Source organism: Megascapheus bottae, chromosome 10 (genome assembly GCF_031878675.1).
Source record: "Megascapheus bottae isolate mThoBot1 chromosome 10, mThoBot2.hap1, whole genome shotgun sequence".
Lineage (NCBI taxonomy): Eukaryota > Metazoa > Chordata > Mammalia > Rodentia > Geomyidae > Megascapheus > Megascapheus bottae.
The window spans coordinates 28,998,471-29,017,715 of record NC_143518.1 but is presented as its reverse complement, the minus strand read 5'-3'; the positions used below and the strand labels follow the sequence as shown (position 1 = coordinate 29,017,715).

General features: G+C 35.2%; 1 protein-coding gene across 2 annotated transcripts in view; it reads right to left on the bottom strand.

The window, feature by feature from the left end:
* Nme7 (NME/NM23 family member 7) overlaps positions 1-19,245 on the bottom strand; it is a 131,945-nt gene that overhangs the window by 72,346 nt on the left and 40,354 nt on the right. For both annotated transcript variants that reach the window (XM_090340502.1, XM_090340503.1), the window contains exons 7-9: positions 15,734-15,839; positions 5,031-5,095; positions 1,976-2,044 (exon numbers count right to left, since the gene is read on the bottom strand). In XM_090340502.1, coding sequence (XP_090196628.1) covers positions 1,976-2,044; positions 5,031-5,095; positions 15,734-15,839 — 240 coding nt within the window. The remainder of the gene's footprint in view (positions 1-1,975; positions 2,045-5,030; positions 5,096-15,733; positions 15,840-19,245) is intronic.

The following is a 19,245-nucleotide window of genomic DNA, read 5'->3' as shown; positions in this document are numbered from 1 at the left end:
ATAATATAAGCCTAAAGGCCAAATTCTTACCAGCAGAGGAAAGAATACAATGTCCCCTCCACCAACAAATTAATTTTTCTACTTTCCTATCTTCCTGTCTTCTCTCATTTTCTCCTTCTTTCCTTCCCTTCTTTGTATCTATCTCTATCTCTCTCACACCTCATTCTCTTAATGGGATAACAGATGATATCAAAAATAGATCTAAAGGCTGTTCAAAATGCACCAAGTAGAAAGAAAAACGTATGTTGAGCAAAGAACTCCATCAAAAGTATGGTTTGTTAAAATCTGATCTAAAAAAATTAAGTTATCCCAAACTCTTAATTAAGGAGGTATTTTTTGAAGGTTTTATTTTTTTAATTTTTGTACTTTTTCAGTGAGAATAGTAAAATAATATATCCTCAATTATGATACTAAAAAATAAATAAAGGACAGGAATTCTCCTTGCCTCTTAGCATCTGTCTAGATGATCTTATACAACCAAAATAAATTCATTTGCTCTAAAAGGTGTTAATGAAAAGGCACATGGGATTATGGAGGGATGGGATGTAGTAATGGAAATCAGAAGGCTTAACAAACATTTTTCCTGGTAAGGAGAAATTTTTGAAAAAGAACTATGGTGTTTTGATCTATGTGTAAAAATGATAAAAATTTAGTCCAGCTGGGCAGTGGTGGCTCATGCTGGTATGTCTAGCTAATTGGCTAAGAACAGGGGAACAGCAGTCTGAAGCCAGCTCAGGCCGAGGAAATGTTACAAGACCCCTTGTCAGCCCAAAAGCTGGACGAAGTAGAAAGTGCCTATGATCCCAGAAATGATGTTAAGTCTTTAAAATATGGGGAGCGTGGCTCAGGTGAACAAGAACCTATCCTAAAAACAGCCAGTGAGAAGCAGAGCTGGAGGTGTGACACCGACTAGCAAATTCAACTCTCATTCAGGCCAAAAAAAAAATCACTTTTGTGATGAGAATATTAAAACTGTTTTAGCAATGTTAGAATAGAAAATAGAAAATAATATATTACTAATAATAGTGGGTATCAGGTAGAGCAATAGATCACCAAAATGTATGCTTCTTGTCTAACTGAAACTATGTATCTTTAAAAGATTAGCATCTAGTTATCCAACAGGTAACCAGCTTTATAATCTGTTCCTCTGTGACAATTTGATATTTCATATATGTAAGAAGGTCCTTGTGGCTTTATTTATTCCACTTAGCACAATGACTTCCAGTTCCATTTGTGGTGTTGGAAATAAGAGAATTTCCTGGTTTACATTACCTGTTCATTATTCTTTCATCTACTGATGAACACCTAAGTTGCTTTTCTCTCTCTCTAGAGAGATCCATATACATACATTGATCTCTCTGTCTCTCTCTCTCTCTGTCTCTGTCTCTCTGCCTCTCTCTGCCTCTTGTTTCTCTCTCCCTTTACATATATATATATATATATATATATATTAGTATGGAAATTCTAACTTTAGTTTTTTTAAGAATAACTCATGTTACTTTCCAAAGCAGCTATTATTATTTTTTTTTTTTTTTTGCCAGTCCTGGGCTTGAGCTCAGGGCCTGAGCACCGTCCTTGGACTTTCTCAAGCAAAGTAGCTATATTCTGCACACTAATTTATATCCCTATCAGCAGAGTAGAATGGTCTATTTTTCCCAGAACTTGTTATTATAACATCATTGAACTCTTGATCCTCTTGCTTCAGCCTGACATTACAGACATTTGCCACCATATCCAGCACTTTGACCATTTTTTAGGCATATCATTTTTTACTTTACAATTTATTTTTCTGAGTTCCATATATATTTTCATATTAACCTATTATATACAATTTGCAAATCATACTTTAAGGAATACTTAAATTATGTTTTACATTGAATACTTTCAATGATTATAAATTATACTGAAATTCCAAAGATTTGAGACACATGAACTATTTTCAGTACTATGATTTTCCATTTACTACAATACTTACATTATAATCAGCTACTACTCCTTTATAAACTTCATAGAATTCTTCAACATTAACCTGATCCATATTGAACTGTATCAAAAACAAAATAAAACCATAAGCCAACTGTCCAAAGAAATAAAAATAAATCACATTTAACCTTCAACATTTATCATTCCTTGGATATATTCTGTTTGTGAGATAGATAGAGGGGGGCAGGCTGCTGTTTGGCACGGGCAGAAAAAAAAAAGAACTAGAATTTTGAGGTCAACCATTCTCAGCCCTCCTAGTGCTGGGATTATAGGTATGTACCACTACACTCACCTTGTTCTTTAACTTTAAAAATGTACACCTCTTTTTCTGCATTTTTATTAGCATCAATTAGTTCTGTGAAGGGGGTCCATATCTATATATGCATAAAACAATCCTTAATTAGACTCACTCTTCCTCATCGCTTACTTAAACCAATCTCAACAGGCAAATCTTCAACCATTTACTATTCAGAGAACATATGTTGTTAAGGGTTAACTGATAGCTAACATTTATAGAGAAGTTAATGCGCAAGGTTCTAAGTATGAATCACCACATTTGATTTTCACAGCACACTATGGCACAGGTAGTGTGACTAGTGCAAATTTACAGACAAGGTTACCAAGACCCATAGATCTTAAAGCCTCCCCACATTGGCATTTGGCCTCCAGGAATCTGACCCATTGTGCATGTTTTAGCCACTACCTTATACTTCTCTAAATAAACCCTCATTCTTGACATGATAAAAGGATACAAGTCATGGAATGTTTGTTGGTAGATTAGAGGCATAAAGAATTAACGTTACTAATGTCTAGTACTTCAGATTTTGTAGTGGGGATGAAATACAACTCTATTTTCTGCCTAACCTTTCAGAAAAATTCCCACCGTGGTATATAACAAAGCACTTAAGTGTGTCATGTGGATATACTACTAATCTTCATAAACAATAGCGAATAACAGCAAGCTTACAGAATAATTATAGAACAAATCATTCTTTTCAGAGGAGCATTTAAACTTAGTTAGAAATAAAATTTCATTAAGTCTAGGAACTCAAAATTTGATTTTAAAAAAACAGCCTCTGATTTTCAATTTTATTTTTCTCGTTTCCTTATTTTGCCAAGATTGAAGATTACTGAGAAATTCCTGCCTACACAGTTAATAATTAAAGAAGAAAGAATGTAGTCCCATAGATAACACTGCTATTAAAGGGAGGCAATTCTGTTTCAGTTCTATCCTGTATGCAACTTGTATTATTAATGCAACAAAACAAGAGAAGAAGACATGAACATATTAAATACTTGGACATTTGGCCAGGAATCTGATCTGATTATTTAATTTAATCTGAAGAATAGCCCATTTACTCAGCATTCTTGTATCTTAGATGAGAAAATTGAAAAGAAGAATATTTGGGGGCCGGGAGTTTGGCCTAGTGGTTAAAGTGCTTGCCTAGCATGCATGAACACCCGGGTTCGATTCCTTGGTACCACATACATAGAAAAAAGCCGAAAGTGGTGCTGAGGCTCAAGTGGTAGAGCTCTAGCCTTGAGAAAGTCCAAGGACAGTGCTCAGGCCCTGAGCTCAAGCCCAGGACTGGCAAAAAAAAAAAAATTTAAAAAAAAAAGAATATTTGATATTTGGCTAGTTATTTATCTAGAAAACAGATGATCTCAGATTTAGGAATAGTTCTTTTTTATTTTGAAATTCAATAACTACACATGTCATTACATTCTGCTTCTAACAGATTTAATAAATAATAATAATATTACTATGACTATATACTATGACTAATTACTGTGATAAATTATAGGCCAAGATTAAGGTCAATATTTAAAGCTATAATTCCTATAATTATAATTTTAAGTTAACCTCATCTAGACAATAAAGGATTTTGTGGCCAAAATTTTCTATAAGAATTAGTTCAGCCAGGCACAACAGAGCATACCTACAATCCTATTGTTGGGGTATCTGAGGCAGAAGGACTTCAATTTATTATTTCACTAATAAAAATTAACTTGCTAGTGTTCTATTCAAAAACCAAATTGGTTATCTGATTCTCGTGATAATTTGGCACTCAAATTCTCATTAAATGCATCAATAAATACAGTTCAAAGGTATACTTGTATCAAAATATGAACTGTCTTTTTTCCACTAAGGGCATCCTGGGTATGTACAAGCAGGGCAATTCTGAACAAGTCTAGGCTTGAGACCAGGTAAAGCAGGTACAAAGACAGGGAGGAGTATACTTTTGAAGTATACTAACTTCAAAAGGAAAGTCTAGAATCTAGCAATATCATATTCAGGGGAAATAAGTGAACTGAATCCCTTCCATCATTATCTGCTTAGTTAAAAAGCCAGAAAAGCAAAAACCCATTGACATGCTTCATTTGTAAAGAAAACTATGTATTGGACTAAAAGTTTAAGACTGAAATTATAAGAAACTTATAAACTTCCCTTACAAACTTAAATTAGTATATTATGTGAATATCCCTTTTCTCAGTTAAATACAATTATTGAATTCAGTATATGTGTCCAATATTTTTAAAACATTGAGTTCATAAGTACACTGGAATTTGAGCAAAAAACATTTTAAAGCTTACTCAAAATGAACTCCATGAACTCCAAAAGGGAATTTTTTTTGTTTTTAATGTAATATATGGAGTTATGTATTTTTGCTTTTATTTTTTTCTTTCTTCTTTTTACTTGTCCTTTGGTTTATTCCCTGATGTTACTGGGTTTTTTTTTGTACCCTGTGTTTTGTATACACATTCATCTAATTTGGAGAAGGGAAGGAGATTAGCAAATGATGAGACAAAGGACAAAGGATGAATGAATGCAATAGCAATACTCACAAGACAAGTTGGAAGTGAACTTTACAACATGGGGGAAGAGGAGGAAAAGAGGGAGAAAAACAAGGAAGGGGGTAACAATGTTCAACACTGTTGCCTTCCTTATGTAAATGCAACCCCTCTGTACAATACTTTAATAATAAAATTAAAATTAAAAAGAATTATAATTCATTATGGGTCATAGATCAATGCAAACTATATACCATCTGCATAGCTGAAATTTCAAAGCATCCATCTCGAATACTCATCAAGATCTTTCCCAACAGTCCTGAAAATAAAAAATAAATTGACATAAGGCAAAAAGTTTAAACCTTTTTATTTTCTTACAAATGCCATACTTCAATGACTTTGCTTATACTATCTATAACTTCTCCAACATTAATACCCCTTCTCATGCTTTTGTCCCCCTTTCCCTTTCCCTACCCCCTTCCAATCATCTCATTTTGCCCCTTCCCTTCCCTACTTCAAACAAATAAATAAACATATATACATTATACCAGGTAACAAAGTCCGATACAGTAACTACATGAGATTAACCATAAGGGGAAAAAAGAGGAAGAGAAATAACTGCACATAGTACATTGAGAACAACCACCACAAAGAACAACCACCACAAAGATAAACATCTTATTTCCATATCCTACAGTTCACTTTTTTAGTCTCATACTATATGATCTTATGTACATAGCTTTTGAGCTATTGTAATCCTCACTAGGAGAATCCTAGATGTATACTAATTATTACAAATGAGGGAAACCAAAGATCCTATGTTCCTTTGGGTCTGGTTTATAATAAATCATTAAGACTTTTAATCTTTCATCCTTTGACTTCCTCAGTGAATGCTTCAAGATGATCAATGACAGTCCAGAAGACATTACAAAAATCTTTTATGATTTTGCCTATAAGGCTACAAAAGACTAAAACATGAAAAATAAGGCATTTAAAAATGAAAAGTCAAAACAGTGGCCACAGAAGGAAATCAAAGAGCAGGTCTAAGAAGAAAAATGAAATTGTAAAATGACAGACAGAAACTTCAAGGGAAAATGAAAGCTGAAAAAGTGCCTGAAACTATAGCAAGATAAAGGGCTCACATAAGAGCAAGAGAAAAAAAACACAGAGCTGGGAAAGTATGTGCATGGTTATAAGACAATAACAAGTCAGAAAAGAAAAGCAAAACAAAAAAAGACAAGAGACTTAATCCAAACTAATGAAGGTCTTAAATGGCAATATGAGGAATTTGAGTTTTATTTCACAAATGAGTGGATTTTTAAGAAGGGGTGTGCCTATTCTAAAATTGTGTAGCTGGTTTAAATTGTGTAGCTATTAATTTCTTATAAAAATCTAAGTTATTACCCTTTTATGCTAAAAGCTCTGGAGAAACTAGGAATCCATGGAACATTTCTCAGTATAATAAAGGCTGTGTATGACAAACCCACAGCTATCATTATACTTAATGGCAAAAAGCTAAAGCCATTTCCTCTAAAATCAGGAACAAGACAAGGATGCTCACTCTCTCCACTACTTTGTAACATAGTATTAGAATTCCTAGCCAGAGCAATAAGGCAAGAAGCAAGCATAAAGGGGATTCAAATAGGGAAAGAGGAAGTGAAACTTTCCCTCTTTGCAGATGACATGATTATGTATTTAAAGAATCCTCCACAACCAAGCTGCTTAAGCTGATTCAAAACTTTGACAAGGTAGCAGGGTATAAAATTAACTCTCAAAAATCAACCACCTTCCTATATGACAACAATGAAAGGAACAAGGCAAAAATCAGGAAAGCAACTCTTTTTGCAACAGCCTCAAAGAAAATAAACTACCTATGAATTAACTTAAATAAGAATGTAAAGGACCTTTTTGATGAAACCTTTAAAACCCCAAAAAGGGAAATTAAAGCAGAACTGAGGAAATTGAAAAACCTCCCATGCTCCTGGATTGGAAGAATTAACATCATGAAAATGGCAATCTTGCCAATTCAACGCAATACCCATCAACATCCCAATCTCATTCATTAAAGAAATAGAAGAGGCAATCCAAAATTTCATATGGAATAATAAAACACCAGGTATAGCAAAAACACTTCTTTGCAGAAAAAAAAAAGTGCAAGAGGAATTTCAATACCAAATTTTAGACTCTACTACAGAGCTACAGTAACCAAAACAGCTTAGTACTGGCAAAAGAACAGGCCTGAAGACCAATGGAATAGAACTGAGGATCCAGATATTAAACCACAGACCTATGGCCACCTAATCTTAGTAAGGGAGCAAAAAATATTGAATGGAAGAAAGACAGCCTCTTCAACAAGTGGTGCTGGCAGAACTGGTTAAGCACCTGCAGAAAACTAAAGTTGGATCCTTCTTTGTCACCCTGCACCAGGATCAACTCCAAATGGATCAAAGACCTCAAGGTAAAAGCAGATACACTGAAAACTTTACAAGAAGGAATAAGAGATACACTAGGCCTCCTTGGCACAGGTCGAAACTTTCTTAATAAGGACAAAGAAACACAACAAATCAGAGAAAGACTGGATAAGTGGGACTGCATTAAACTGCAGAGCTTCTGTATGGCAAAGGACATAGCTAGCAAATTAATTAGGAAGCCTACAGAGTGGGAGAAGATCTTCACTAACCATACAACAGACAAAGGCCTTATATCTAAAATATATCAACAGCTCAAAAAATTGAATCACTCCAAAACTAATCTCCAAAGTAACAACCATCCCATTAAAAGATGGGCCAAAGACTTAAAAAGAGTCTTCTATGAAGAAGAAACAAAAATGGCCTATAGACACATGAAGAAATACTTGACATCTCTGGTCATAAAAGAAATGCAAATCAAAACAACTCTAAGATTCCACCTCACTCCAGTTAGAATGGCCAGGATCAAAAAAACTAATAACAACAGTCGCTGGAGGGGATGTGGCCAGGAGGGATCACTATTACACTGCTGGTGGGAGTGCAAACTCATTCAACCACTATGGAAAGCAGTAATGGCAGTTCCTCAAAAGACTAAACATAGAGCTCCCCTATGACCCAGCAATTCCACTACTAGGCATTTACCCAATTGTCCAGAAACAAGGTCAGACAAAATCCACTAGCACAATGATGTTCATTGCAGCACTATTTACCATAGCAAAAATATTTGGAACCAACCCAGATGTCCCTCACTTGCTGAGTGGATCAATAAGATGTGGTATTCATACAAAATGGAATGCTATGCTGCCATAAGAATGAACCATTTGTAAGGAAATGGAAAGACTTAGAAAAAATAATATTAAGTGAAGTAAGCCAGACTCAAAGGAACATAGGCTCAATGGTTCGCCTCATTTGTCATAACCAGTAGAAACCTTGGGCTCTCCCAGCAGAGATTTACAATAGAGGAAAACCTAGATACGTAAGGACATATAGTATGATGCTAAAAGAAAGACCCTCCAGGATATAGAAACAGAAGCTATGTAATGAGTGATTGTTGTCCTTAATGTACTATGTTATCTCTCTTTTCTTTTGCTGTCCTTTGGTTATCTCATATTGTTACAGTGTTTTACCTTATTATCTGATATATTGTATATATGTGTATTAGGTTATTTGAAATCGGATAGGGAAGGGGGAAAACAAGATGAGGAGTGTGGGTGGGGGGAAGGGAAATGGGGACCAAGACATGAGAAAGTGTCTCAATATATGTGAATTAATGTACCTTCTATCTGGTGAATACAATGTAACCCTTCTATTAAATACAATAAAAAACATATGAAAAAAATCGAAGTTATTTTTTTGCAAAGCAGTTAGAAATAGTGTTTTAATATGCTTTTACTTTTTATTTACTAAAGACAATTAGTGCTATTTTAATTGTGGCAGGCTAAGGGAAGTAAGAGAAAAACATAGGTGGATGAATATGTTTTCCAAGTACCACAACTATACTAAGTGAAGGCCAGGTGATATAGTTGTGAAAATAAAGATTTCTCAGAAATTTAAATATTAATAAATCAGCAGCTAACTAAGTCAATGTTACAGAACAGACCCAGGCCTAAATCTAATTTGAACCATGTTCATGTTTTGATTTTGCTTTTGATAACATTTTTGTCACATTATTATCATTAATTTGTGTAGTATTCACTGGATACTATACAGTGGATCCATAAGTTACTTTAGCTATAGTTGTACATATTAAAACTTATAGTTAGCTTTGTAATTCAGCTTATTTAATTTGCATTATAAAATGTTAATTTCTCAACAACATGAGTTCATGAAAATAATTTTGCTCCAAAAAGAAACACTGACAAAGAAACAGAGAGTCTCTAGAAATAATTGAGCAGAATTACGCAAAACTAAAAGTGGTATTTTCAGAAAATTGCTAATACAATATTGACAAACAACTTAATCTAAAAAGAAGATCTTAGAGCTGGGTACTGGTGGCTCACACTTGTAATCCTAGCTACTCAAGAGGCTGAGATCTGAGGATCGAGGTTCATAGACAGCTCAGGCACAAAAGTCTCACACAAAATGAGACTTATCTCCAATTATCCATCGGAAAATCAGAAGTGGCACTTTGGCTCAAGTGCTAGAGAGGTAGCCTTGAGCTGAAGAGCTCAGAGACAGCACCCAGACCCAGAGTTCAAGCCACACAACCAACAAAAATAAAAAGAAGTGGGGAATAAGAAAAACAGGAAAGGCTTTGGAAATCATCTAGTAAGCTGTATGCAACAAACTTAGTCTTTGTATCTTTAAAAATGTTTCTATTTGATTTTCAGTTACATCACTTACATAGCAGCAGTGAGAGGGAAATAATGAATATGTAAATCCCTTACAAAGAAGTAACAGTATTAAACTCTACATAACAGGAAGATGAAAGATAAATGATGACAGCAAGGTTTCCAGACCAAGTGAGCTGAAAAATAACAGCACCCTTAGCAAGAAAATAAGAAATAGGCCAAACAAAAAGGGAGAAATAATTATGTGGATAAATGTTTAGAGACAAAGACTGATAAGCATTTGAGGCAATAGCATATGCAACAGCATACATGAGGCCCTATGTTCAATATCTAGTAACACACACACACACACACACACACACACACACACACACACACACACACACACCTGTATGGAGGTCAGGAAATGTTTCCAAGGATACATAGAGCACAGAGGGGAAATATCAAAGAAGTGTAAGTCATTCCAAACATCATACATTATAATCGTCTTTGCCAAGTGCAGTGATAGTGAGCTCTTTCTTGCTGCTCTATCTAGATTCCATTTCTTCTACTTTGGTCACAGTACAGATCTTGTGCTTGTATAATACATCCTAAGGTGTCTGATGTAAACCTCATGGTTGCTAGGTGCTGGGCTTTGGCTGCCTAGCAACAGGTATCTCTTTATTCCAATCAAGTATGAAGAGTACACTCTGACATTAAAAGATAAAAGACACAGTGGCTTTCCATTGTTTCATCTTTAATGGACAAACCATTATCATAAGGGCACATAATTAAGCTTGGAATAAATTTAACCCTTTGACTAACAATCAGTCAAGAATTCAAATAATAACACAAACTACTCATCTTCCTCATGTCTCCAAAAGAAAGACTACAGGTAAAATCAAGTTTATATTTGAAGATACAATAATACATTTCCTGAACTAGATACTAGAACGTCTGCATTTGTTATATAAATTATACATCATAAACTAGGTTTAAAATTTGAGATTAAATTGGAACATTAACATTTCTCACAACAATAACACAGAAAAATGGGGGCATTTAAAGCATTCTAAAATACTCTTTTCAGGTCAAATCTGGACTGAGTGAATAAGTTTAAATCTTATTAAAATTTAGATGAAGATATGCATACTGAAATTTAGGAATAAACAATGTACATCTTAGGGCAATGATTCTGTAACCAATCCCATATTCAATATTCTAGGTTTTGTAGGTCAATTAGTATCTGCTATAAATACTTAGTGTTGCTATCATGGTGAAAAGGCAGCAGTCACAGATAATAAATGAATAGGAAGAATAGAGCTCCCATAAGACTTAATTTACAAAACCAGGAAGCAGGCCTGACTTGGCTTAAGTGCTACTGCTGGCTGGCTCCTGATCTATGGCTTTAAAACCAGCAAAGAGCCAATGGGAAAAGACAACAAATAAAAGTTTATCCACCTAAAAAAAAGCAAGAAAACAAGCAACCAAGAAAAACAAAAGAAAGAAAGCAGAGGGTAGACTAGCACAACCATGTTTCCATGTTTATTATAGCACTGTTTACCATAGTCAAGATATGGAATCAACCTAGATGTCCCTCAGTGAATGAATGGAACAAGAAAATGTGCTGTGTGTGTGTGTGTGTGTGTGTGTGTGTGTGTGTGTGTGTGTCTGTTGTGTATAGATATATAGATATGTGTGTGTGTGGTATATGTATATGTGAGATATATAGAGATATGAGGATATGTAAACACACACATAGTGGAATTTACTTTCCCATCAGAAAGAATATTGTACCATTTTTAAGGAAATTGAAAGACTTGTTTGGCCAGAGCCAAACAAACATAGGCTGCATGGTTTCCCTCATATGTAGTAACTAGAATGTCCCTATAAATCTACAAGTAAACATACTGAAAGACTAAAGTAAATAAAACACTAGGGCTTGATAACTTATATAGGAAGCTACTCATTAACATACAGAGGCCAAAGCAGGGTATTCATAGAGCGGTAGACACAGGCTCAATAACTATGCACGGGTGATCAAACAATATTATATGAAATGAACTTCAAGAAAAGGAAACGAGACACTGTTCATTTGCCATTGTTGCTGCTGTTCCCTTTTCCTTTCGTTTGTTAGTTTGTATTTGGGAGAGTAAGGGAAGGCCACATAAAAGGCGAAACAAGGATAAATACAACAGTGATACTCACTAGACACTACATGGAAAATGACCTGGACAGCTTATGGGTAGGAATGGGATGGGAGGGAAGGACTGGTGTTGGGAACATTCTCCCCCTCCCTGAATTCTTAGGGTAAGAATGTGCCTGCATAGTTCCTTGCCCTAAGGGCAATATTTTGTAATTAGGTTACTAAGCAAGGCATGCCTGCCTGTGTTGATATGCAAACATCCTACCCAGGACCTCCTACCCAGAGCAGTTTCTTTACCCCAACCCCCTCTTGCCTCTCCTGAAGAGGTATATAAACCCCTGTGTGAAAAATAAAATTCGCAGCTTGATCAGAACGCTTGTCTTGCTGCCTTCTTCGTTGTCTCCTGTCCCTTTCATTCCTCCCTCTAAGTTCTTGGATGTTGACGTCCAAGACCTAGTTGACGTCCCACTGGACAGGACAGACTGGGAGAGAGTGGCAAGAGGAGAGACATGGTTCAAAAAGGATTGTACTGATTGCATCTGATTCATATAACTGTACTCCTCTGTATATCAACTATATAATAACAATTTAAAAAAAAGAATGAAGGGGGCAGAAGCCATAAGCAAGATAAAGAAACTAGTCTGCCACTGTTACTATAATATACACATTAGAAACAAGTCTTTCAAAAGTTAAAAAGAAAGCTGGGTGAGATGGCTTATGCCTGTAATCCTAACTACTCAGGAGGCTAAGATCTGAAGATTTCAGTTCAAAGCCAGCCCAGGCACTGCAGACCATGAGACATCTCCAATTAACCATTAGAAAACCAGAAGTGGTGCTGTGGTTCAAGGGGTAGGGTGGTAGCCTTGAGCTGAAGAGCACCTAGGCCAGAGTTCAAGCCCCACAACCAACAATAACAAAAAAGTTAAAAAGAAGATATTTTAAGGTAAATATGAATATAAGTGTGATACAAAGATGTATTTTTAACGTACACACCAAAAATGGGAAAAAGGTAAAATACTATATATTACATAATATATATCATAAATATAATGTATAATATACATTTTATGGGCAAATTGAATATTTTCACAACCAAAACACACTACTGACATATAGAATATAATTTTCTAAGGCTGAAGGAATAACACAAGTTCAAAACTTACTACTAGAAAACAGTATAAAAGCTGAGCCTCTCTGTATTCCCAGCAGTAATTCTATTTTACAAATTTTAGGCCTAGGCTTTAGCTGGAGAAAATAATATAGTACTTTTTACTTAAACAATAACAAGTATTTTCTTTTTAATCCATGGATTAAAAACCCATGGATATGGGTTTTATTAGCATTTTAAACTATTGCTTTATTAGTAGGTTATCAATTTTACTTAAAAATTGAAAGCTAATGACATTAATGGCAGAGTAGTTACAGTAGGATAGTAAAGCAGTACTAATAATGGCTAACACTTATAAAGCACTTAGCTAAGTGCTAGGTACCTATTACCTTAAGCATCTTTATATATATATGTATTTAATACTTTATGAGGATAGTATAGTATCCTCATTCTACAAATACAGAAACAAACAGGCTACAAATAAGTAAAAAGGTGAAATAATTTAGATAATATCCCATGACGAGTAAGTTTCAGAGTCAGAATTCAAGTCTAACTAGCTTAATTTAGAATAGAAATAATTCATTTTTATAGATAGTCTTAAATTAGATATACACAATACTGAGGACATACAAACACATGAATAATTTTGAAATTAAAAAGAGAAAAATGAAAGCATGAGGGCAATCACCTGTTTTTTTTCCTTCTTTCTTTTAAAATCTCAGCCCAAAATGACAACATAAATTTCAATCTGCAGCTATAAAAAGACTTCAAATGCCTCCAATGTGCTTTATTTTTTCCACCACTGATTCCTGAAGCCCACTTCCTTGCTTTTTCCAGATCTCTTTGAGGTGAAAAGTGAAACCACGGAATCCCCATGCATTCAGTTCAAAACTAAAAGCTAAGACTGCCTATGCAAGCAAGACTAGAAATTCTTGTCCAGAAAGATAAGGATGTGAATCAGTAAATAACTTCATTGTTTGCCTCTAAGACTTTCTCTGTATCTTTTAATCCCAACAAACAGCTACACACTTATCAAACCCAACCACTCACTTATCAAACAACTGTATGTTTAGGAAACTTACTAAGACCCTGGCTCTCTTAACTCCACTGTGGTTTCCTGGACTTTGTACCAGCCTTCCTATCAGTCAGATCCCTGCACTGAAAACCCCACCAGCAAGCTCTCCAGGGCAGAAACCGGACTCTATTTACCCAGGATCTCCTTCTTGTATAATCTTACTATAGTAAACAGTTAAGATAGGTAGGTAACTGGCTATTCTGGCCATTTTGAGGGAAGTCAGCTATCAACACATTCCATTTCAGTTGCACTCTCTTATCAAAAACTCCTTTGCAAATCTCTTCCCTCAGAGCTAGATTAGGCCACAGGCGAAAGTAAATATACCAAGATATACACTAGAAAAACACAAACACAAATGAGTAACTGAAAAGGGGACAAATGAATTAATAATAAATACAGAAAAAGACTTAAAATTACATTTCATTATTACCGCAGGTTAATTGGGATTGGGTTAATGATATGTTTCAAAATGTTCTTTAAGTATACCAATATCCAGAGTTAGAAGAAAGATTTTTTTTAAGTAGAATGCTCAAGTTCATGCTGCTATCTTTTACAAATTTTCTTTTGCTCTAATGAATTTATATATCTTTATGTTTTAAAGGTGCAATGGAAGGCATAGCTTTTTGGTAGATGACTTATCTAGTATGTATGTAGCCCTAGGTTTAGTCAAAGATTCCAGAGAGAGAGAGAGAGAGAAGAGAGAGAGAGAGAGAGAGAGAGAGAGAGAGAGAGAGGAAGAGAGCGAGCAAATGCAGTTATCTTTAAAAATGGCTCTGATCCAAAATGGTTTGAACATGCAAAAATATAAAAATTGCATATAATGCACTTTTCATTTACATATTTTATCAGCATCCAGCTATCATTATTTTTTCAAAATAATTTTCCCTCAAGAGATGAATGGATTAATATGGCATATATATACAATGGAATTCTACTCAGAAAGAATGATATTGTTGTACCTTGTGAAAAGAAATGAAATGACTTGAAAAAAATCATACTAAGTGAAGTAAGACAGACCCAGAGAAACACATAAGTTACGTGGCAGCTTCCTTCATTTGTGGGAGCTAGAATGTGCCTATAAATCTAGAAGTAAACACACTAGTAATATGCACATAATTACAAATGAATTAACTTGATGTATAAAAGCATTATGAAAAATGCAAATAGTGTAATTCTTTAGAAAGACTAAATCAAAGCCCAACAAAATAAATATCAGGACATGGGTATTTACTAAGTATGGAGGGGGTGGAGAGGAAGGGTAGAATAATGAATGGGAGTGGCAGAGAAGGGAGCAGAATGCAGGCAATAATGCAATGTTGGGGCCAGGAGTATGGCCTAGTGATAGAGTGCTTGCCTAGCATGCACAAAGCCCTGGGTTCAATTCCTTGGTATACTATACACAGAGAAGGCCTGAAGTGGCTCAAGTGGTAGAGCATTAGCCTTGAGAAAGCTCAAGGACAGTGTCTTGGCCCTGAGTTCAAGCCCCAGAACTGGCAACAACAACAGAAAAGAACTAAGAAAGTTTCTCCAACTTTCTCAGGCAGGGTATACTTTGGGATAGTAAATATTGTTTAAATCATATATTATCAGTGCTATGTAAATGAATCAGGATTGTAAAGATAGGAGACTAAAAGTCAAGGAATCAAGATCTACTGCCAGGATGAATGAGCATAACTGATCATGACAACTCAGAGAATATCTTCTATAAATGCACAGACACAAAAATATGAGCTGACATTTAGACATATTTTCTCTTATAATTGGCCAACTTTCCTCTTTGCCTTCAAGGAAAAATAAAAAGTACACTGATTTCGTCATATAAAATACATCAGGAAAATAGATGTTAATGAAATAAACGATATATTGTATGAAAGATGTCAATTTGCTTACCTTCATTGATAGCATGAGGTTTAATAATACAGCAGGTACAATTGGTAAACTTAGCAGTGTTTTCTGGCCTGCACCCTCCACTTGAAGGAAAAAATAACTCCATTTCCTAAAGACAGAGAGGGATGAAAAAGATGTCTTCAGCATATATGATCTCTTATCTTAAACTTATAGACATTTGGGCATAAGGGACAATACAATTCATTTTCACAACTCAAATTCTTTCACAAAATAGGAATTTCACAAAGAGTAACTTGCTATCTCAGTTTTGAGACTTGAAATCAGAAGCCCACACAAAAAGACATTTATCAATCAAAGCATTGAAAGAATAGCTCATTCTGTTCCAAATTTTAACTGACAAGGTCTTAAAAAATTTTGAATATTGGAAGTAACCAGTATAAAGTCCTTGGTTTCACCAGAACATAGCTTTTAAGACAAAGAAATAATTTTAATTTTTTCATTAAAGTAGATAAAACAAAGTTAAAACAAGAAAAAAAATTGTTTTTGTTTTTTGGGCTTTTGGTCATGTGGCTTGAATGCTAGCCTGGGCGCTATCCTGAGCTCTTCAGCTCAAGGCTACCACCCTACACTTGAGCCAAAGCCCCACTTCTCATTTTCTAGTGAGTAATTGGAGATAAGAGTCATGGCTTTGTATTGCCCCGGGCTGGGAATGACCCTCAAATCTCAGCCTCTTGAGTAGCTAGGATTACAGGCATGAGCCACTGTGCCCCGCTCAAGAAAATTTTTGTAGAAACAGAAATTCATGTTCAGGAAGCTGAGAACTACACTTCAATAAACTCAAGTTACTAAAGTTCTACTATGAATCAAATGAACCACATTTTATAGCCAAACTCGAGCCTGATCTGGTTCAGATTCATTAGTTTCTTTCATACAGATAGTTAAAATGGCACACAGCAATGCAGATAGTCACATTAATTAGTTCTTTTTTTATTGTGATTAATAGAAGGGTTACATTATATTCACCAGATAAAAGGTGCATAACTTCACAAACATTGATACTTTTTCTCATGACATGGTCCCCATTTCCCTCCCATCCTCCCCCAGTTTATCTTGATTTCCCCCCTTCCCTATCCAATTTCAAATAACCAATTAAGCACATATAAAATATATCAGATAACAAGGTGAAATATTGTAACAATATGAGATAACCAAGGGATGGCAAAAGAGATGAGAGATAACATAGTACATTAACAACGAAAGTCATTCATTATATGGCTTTTGTTTCCCTATCCTGGAGGTCCTTACATTTAGTGTAATACTATTTGGCCTAATGTCTCTAGATTTTGTTCTATTGTAAATCTCTGCTAGGAGACTCCAAGGTTTCTACTGATTATTACAAATAAGAGAGACTATTGGGCCTATGTTTCTTTGAGTCTGGCTTACTTCACTTAATATGATTTTTTCTAAGTCTTTCCATTTCCTTACAAATGGGGTGATGTCGTTCTTTTAATTAATTCTTTTAATTGCTCATTCAGAGGATTTTTTGTCCACAGGCTTTTTTTTTGGTATTTTTTCTAAGTCTTTCCAGTTCCTTACAAATGGGGTGATGTCGTTCTTTTAATTAGTTCTTTTAATTGCTCATTCAGAGGATTTCTTGTCCTTAGGCTTTTTTTTTTTTTTTTTTGGCCAGTCCTGGGCTTGAGCTCAGGGCCCGAGCACTGTCCTTGGACTTTCTCAAGGCTAGAGCTCTACCAGTTGAGCCTCAGCACCATTTCTGGCTTTTTTCTATGTATGTGGTACTGAGGAATCAAACTCGGCCTTCGTACATGCTAGGCAAGCACTCTACCACTAGGCCAAACTCCCTGGCCCTGCCCCTAGGCTTTTATTCCTCTAATTTTCATTGCTCTACAAAAACCTTTGCCCAACCTCCAAAACCCCTACCAACCAACAAAAAAAGGCAACTTAAAATATTACCACCGCTACAAAGCTTTTCTTGATGTTTAGGCAAAATCCCTCTCCTGTAAAATTATACAGATTCAAGTTCCTGCCCTCTACCAAATTTTAATTTCCAAGAAAGAAACTCATCTGCATACCTTTGTAGTCTTCAAAACATCGGAAAAAAAAAAACCAACTCTCACTGAATGTTCTTTTTGGAATGTTCTTTTGAAAGATCATAGTAAAGGTTAATATGCCACTACTAATGGTAATTTTCAGTTTTTAAAACTTTTTTATCAGCATATGTTCATTATATGCTCATGAGTTTTATTGTGACATTTTCATATTATGCATATAACATGCTTTGATCATATCTAGACCTCCATTGTCCTCCTTTTCTTCCCTTCTTCCCTTCCCTTTCCCCCTTCTCTTCTTTAATAGTCTTCCTTCTGTTTTCCTGTGTGATTATTGGAACTGTTCAAATACTAGTGTACTTGAGTCATTCAAGTGATATGACATTTTGGAGTACTTTAAAATGTTCTATTCTTAGTCACAAAGTTCCTCTCTATCATATTGATGACTTTACAACTTTTTTTTGTAGTTTCTTTTTTTGCTGTACTAAGTAGGGACTGAATGCAGATCTTCTACTTGCTACTCTGGTTAAAAAAAAAAATTGTTGAGCCATACCTCTAGACTTTGGTTTTCAGACAGGATTTTTACTTCATGTCCAACAGCTATCCTAATTTGCGATCTGCCTACTTTTAGGCTTTCAAGCACACACATTTGCAACCAGTTTCTCTCCATTGAGATGGAGTCTTACAACCGGCTTGTCCATGCTGGACAGGTACCACAATCCTCACAACCTCAGCCTCCCATGTACCCTGGGACAACAGTGAAGGTACTGCACTCAGATATGGGGTGAGGAGTCTCTGGAACTTTTCTGCTCAGTCTGGCCTTGAACCATGACCTTCCCAATCTCCGCTTCTCGAGTAGTTAGGGATATAGGCATGAAACATTAACGACCATTTCTAATTGTACTTCTTGATAAATAACACCATCAATTACTGCTTCAACTTCTGTAACAGAGGCATTGATTACATTGTCTCATTTGGGTGGGTATGGATAAAACTCTAATACCCAAGTGGGCCTAAAAGGTAAACAGTGAGGGAAGAATACAGATGTCATATGACAAGAAAATATGGAGCACTGAAAAATTGAAAAAAAAATACACCCTCTCATTTCTCTACCTCCTTTAAAAGAAACTCCTCAAAAAAGATGTCCTTACACAGGTCGAAAATTTTTTAATAATGACCCAGAAACAAAACAAAGAAAATTAAAGAAAGCTTGGAGAAATGGGACTGCATTAAACTACAGAACTTCTGTATGGCAAAAGACATAGCTAACAAGCTAAACAGAAAGCCCACAAAGTAAGACAAGATCTTCACTAACCATACAACAGACAAAGGCCTTATATCTAAAATATATCAACAGCTCAAAAAATTGAATCACTCCAAAACTAAATCTCCAAAGAAACAATCATCCCATTAAAAGATGGGCCAAAGACCTAAAGAGTCGTCTCTGAAGAAGAAAAAGGAATGGTTGGCCGGGAGTTTGGCCTA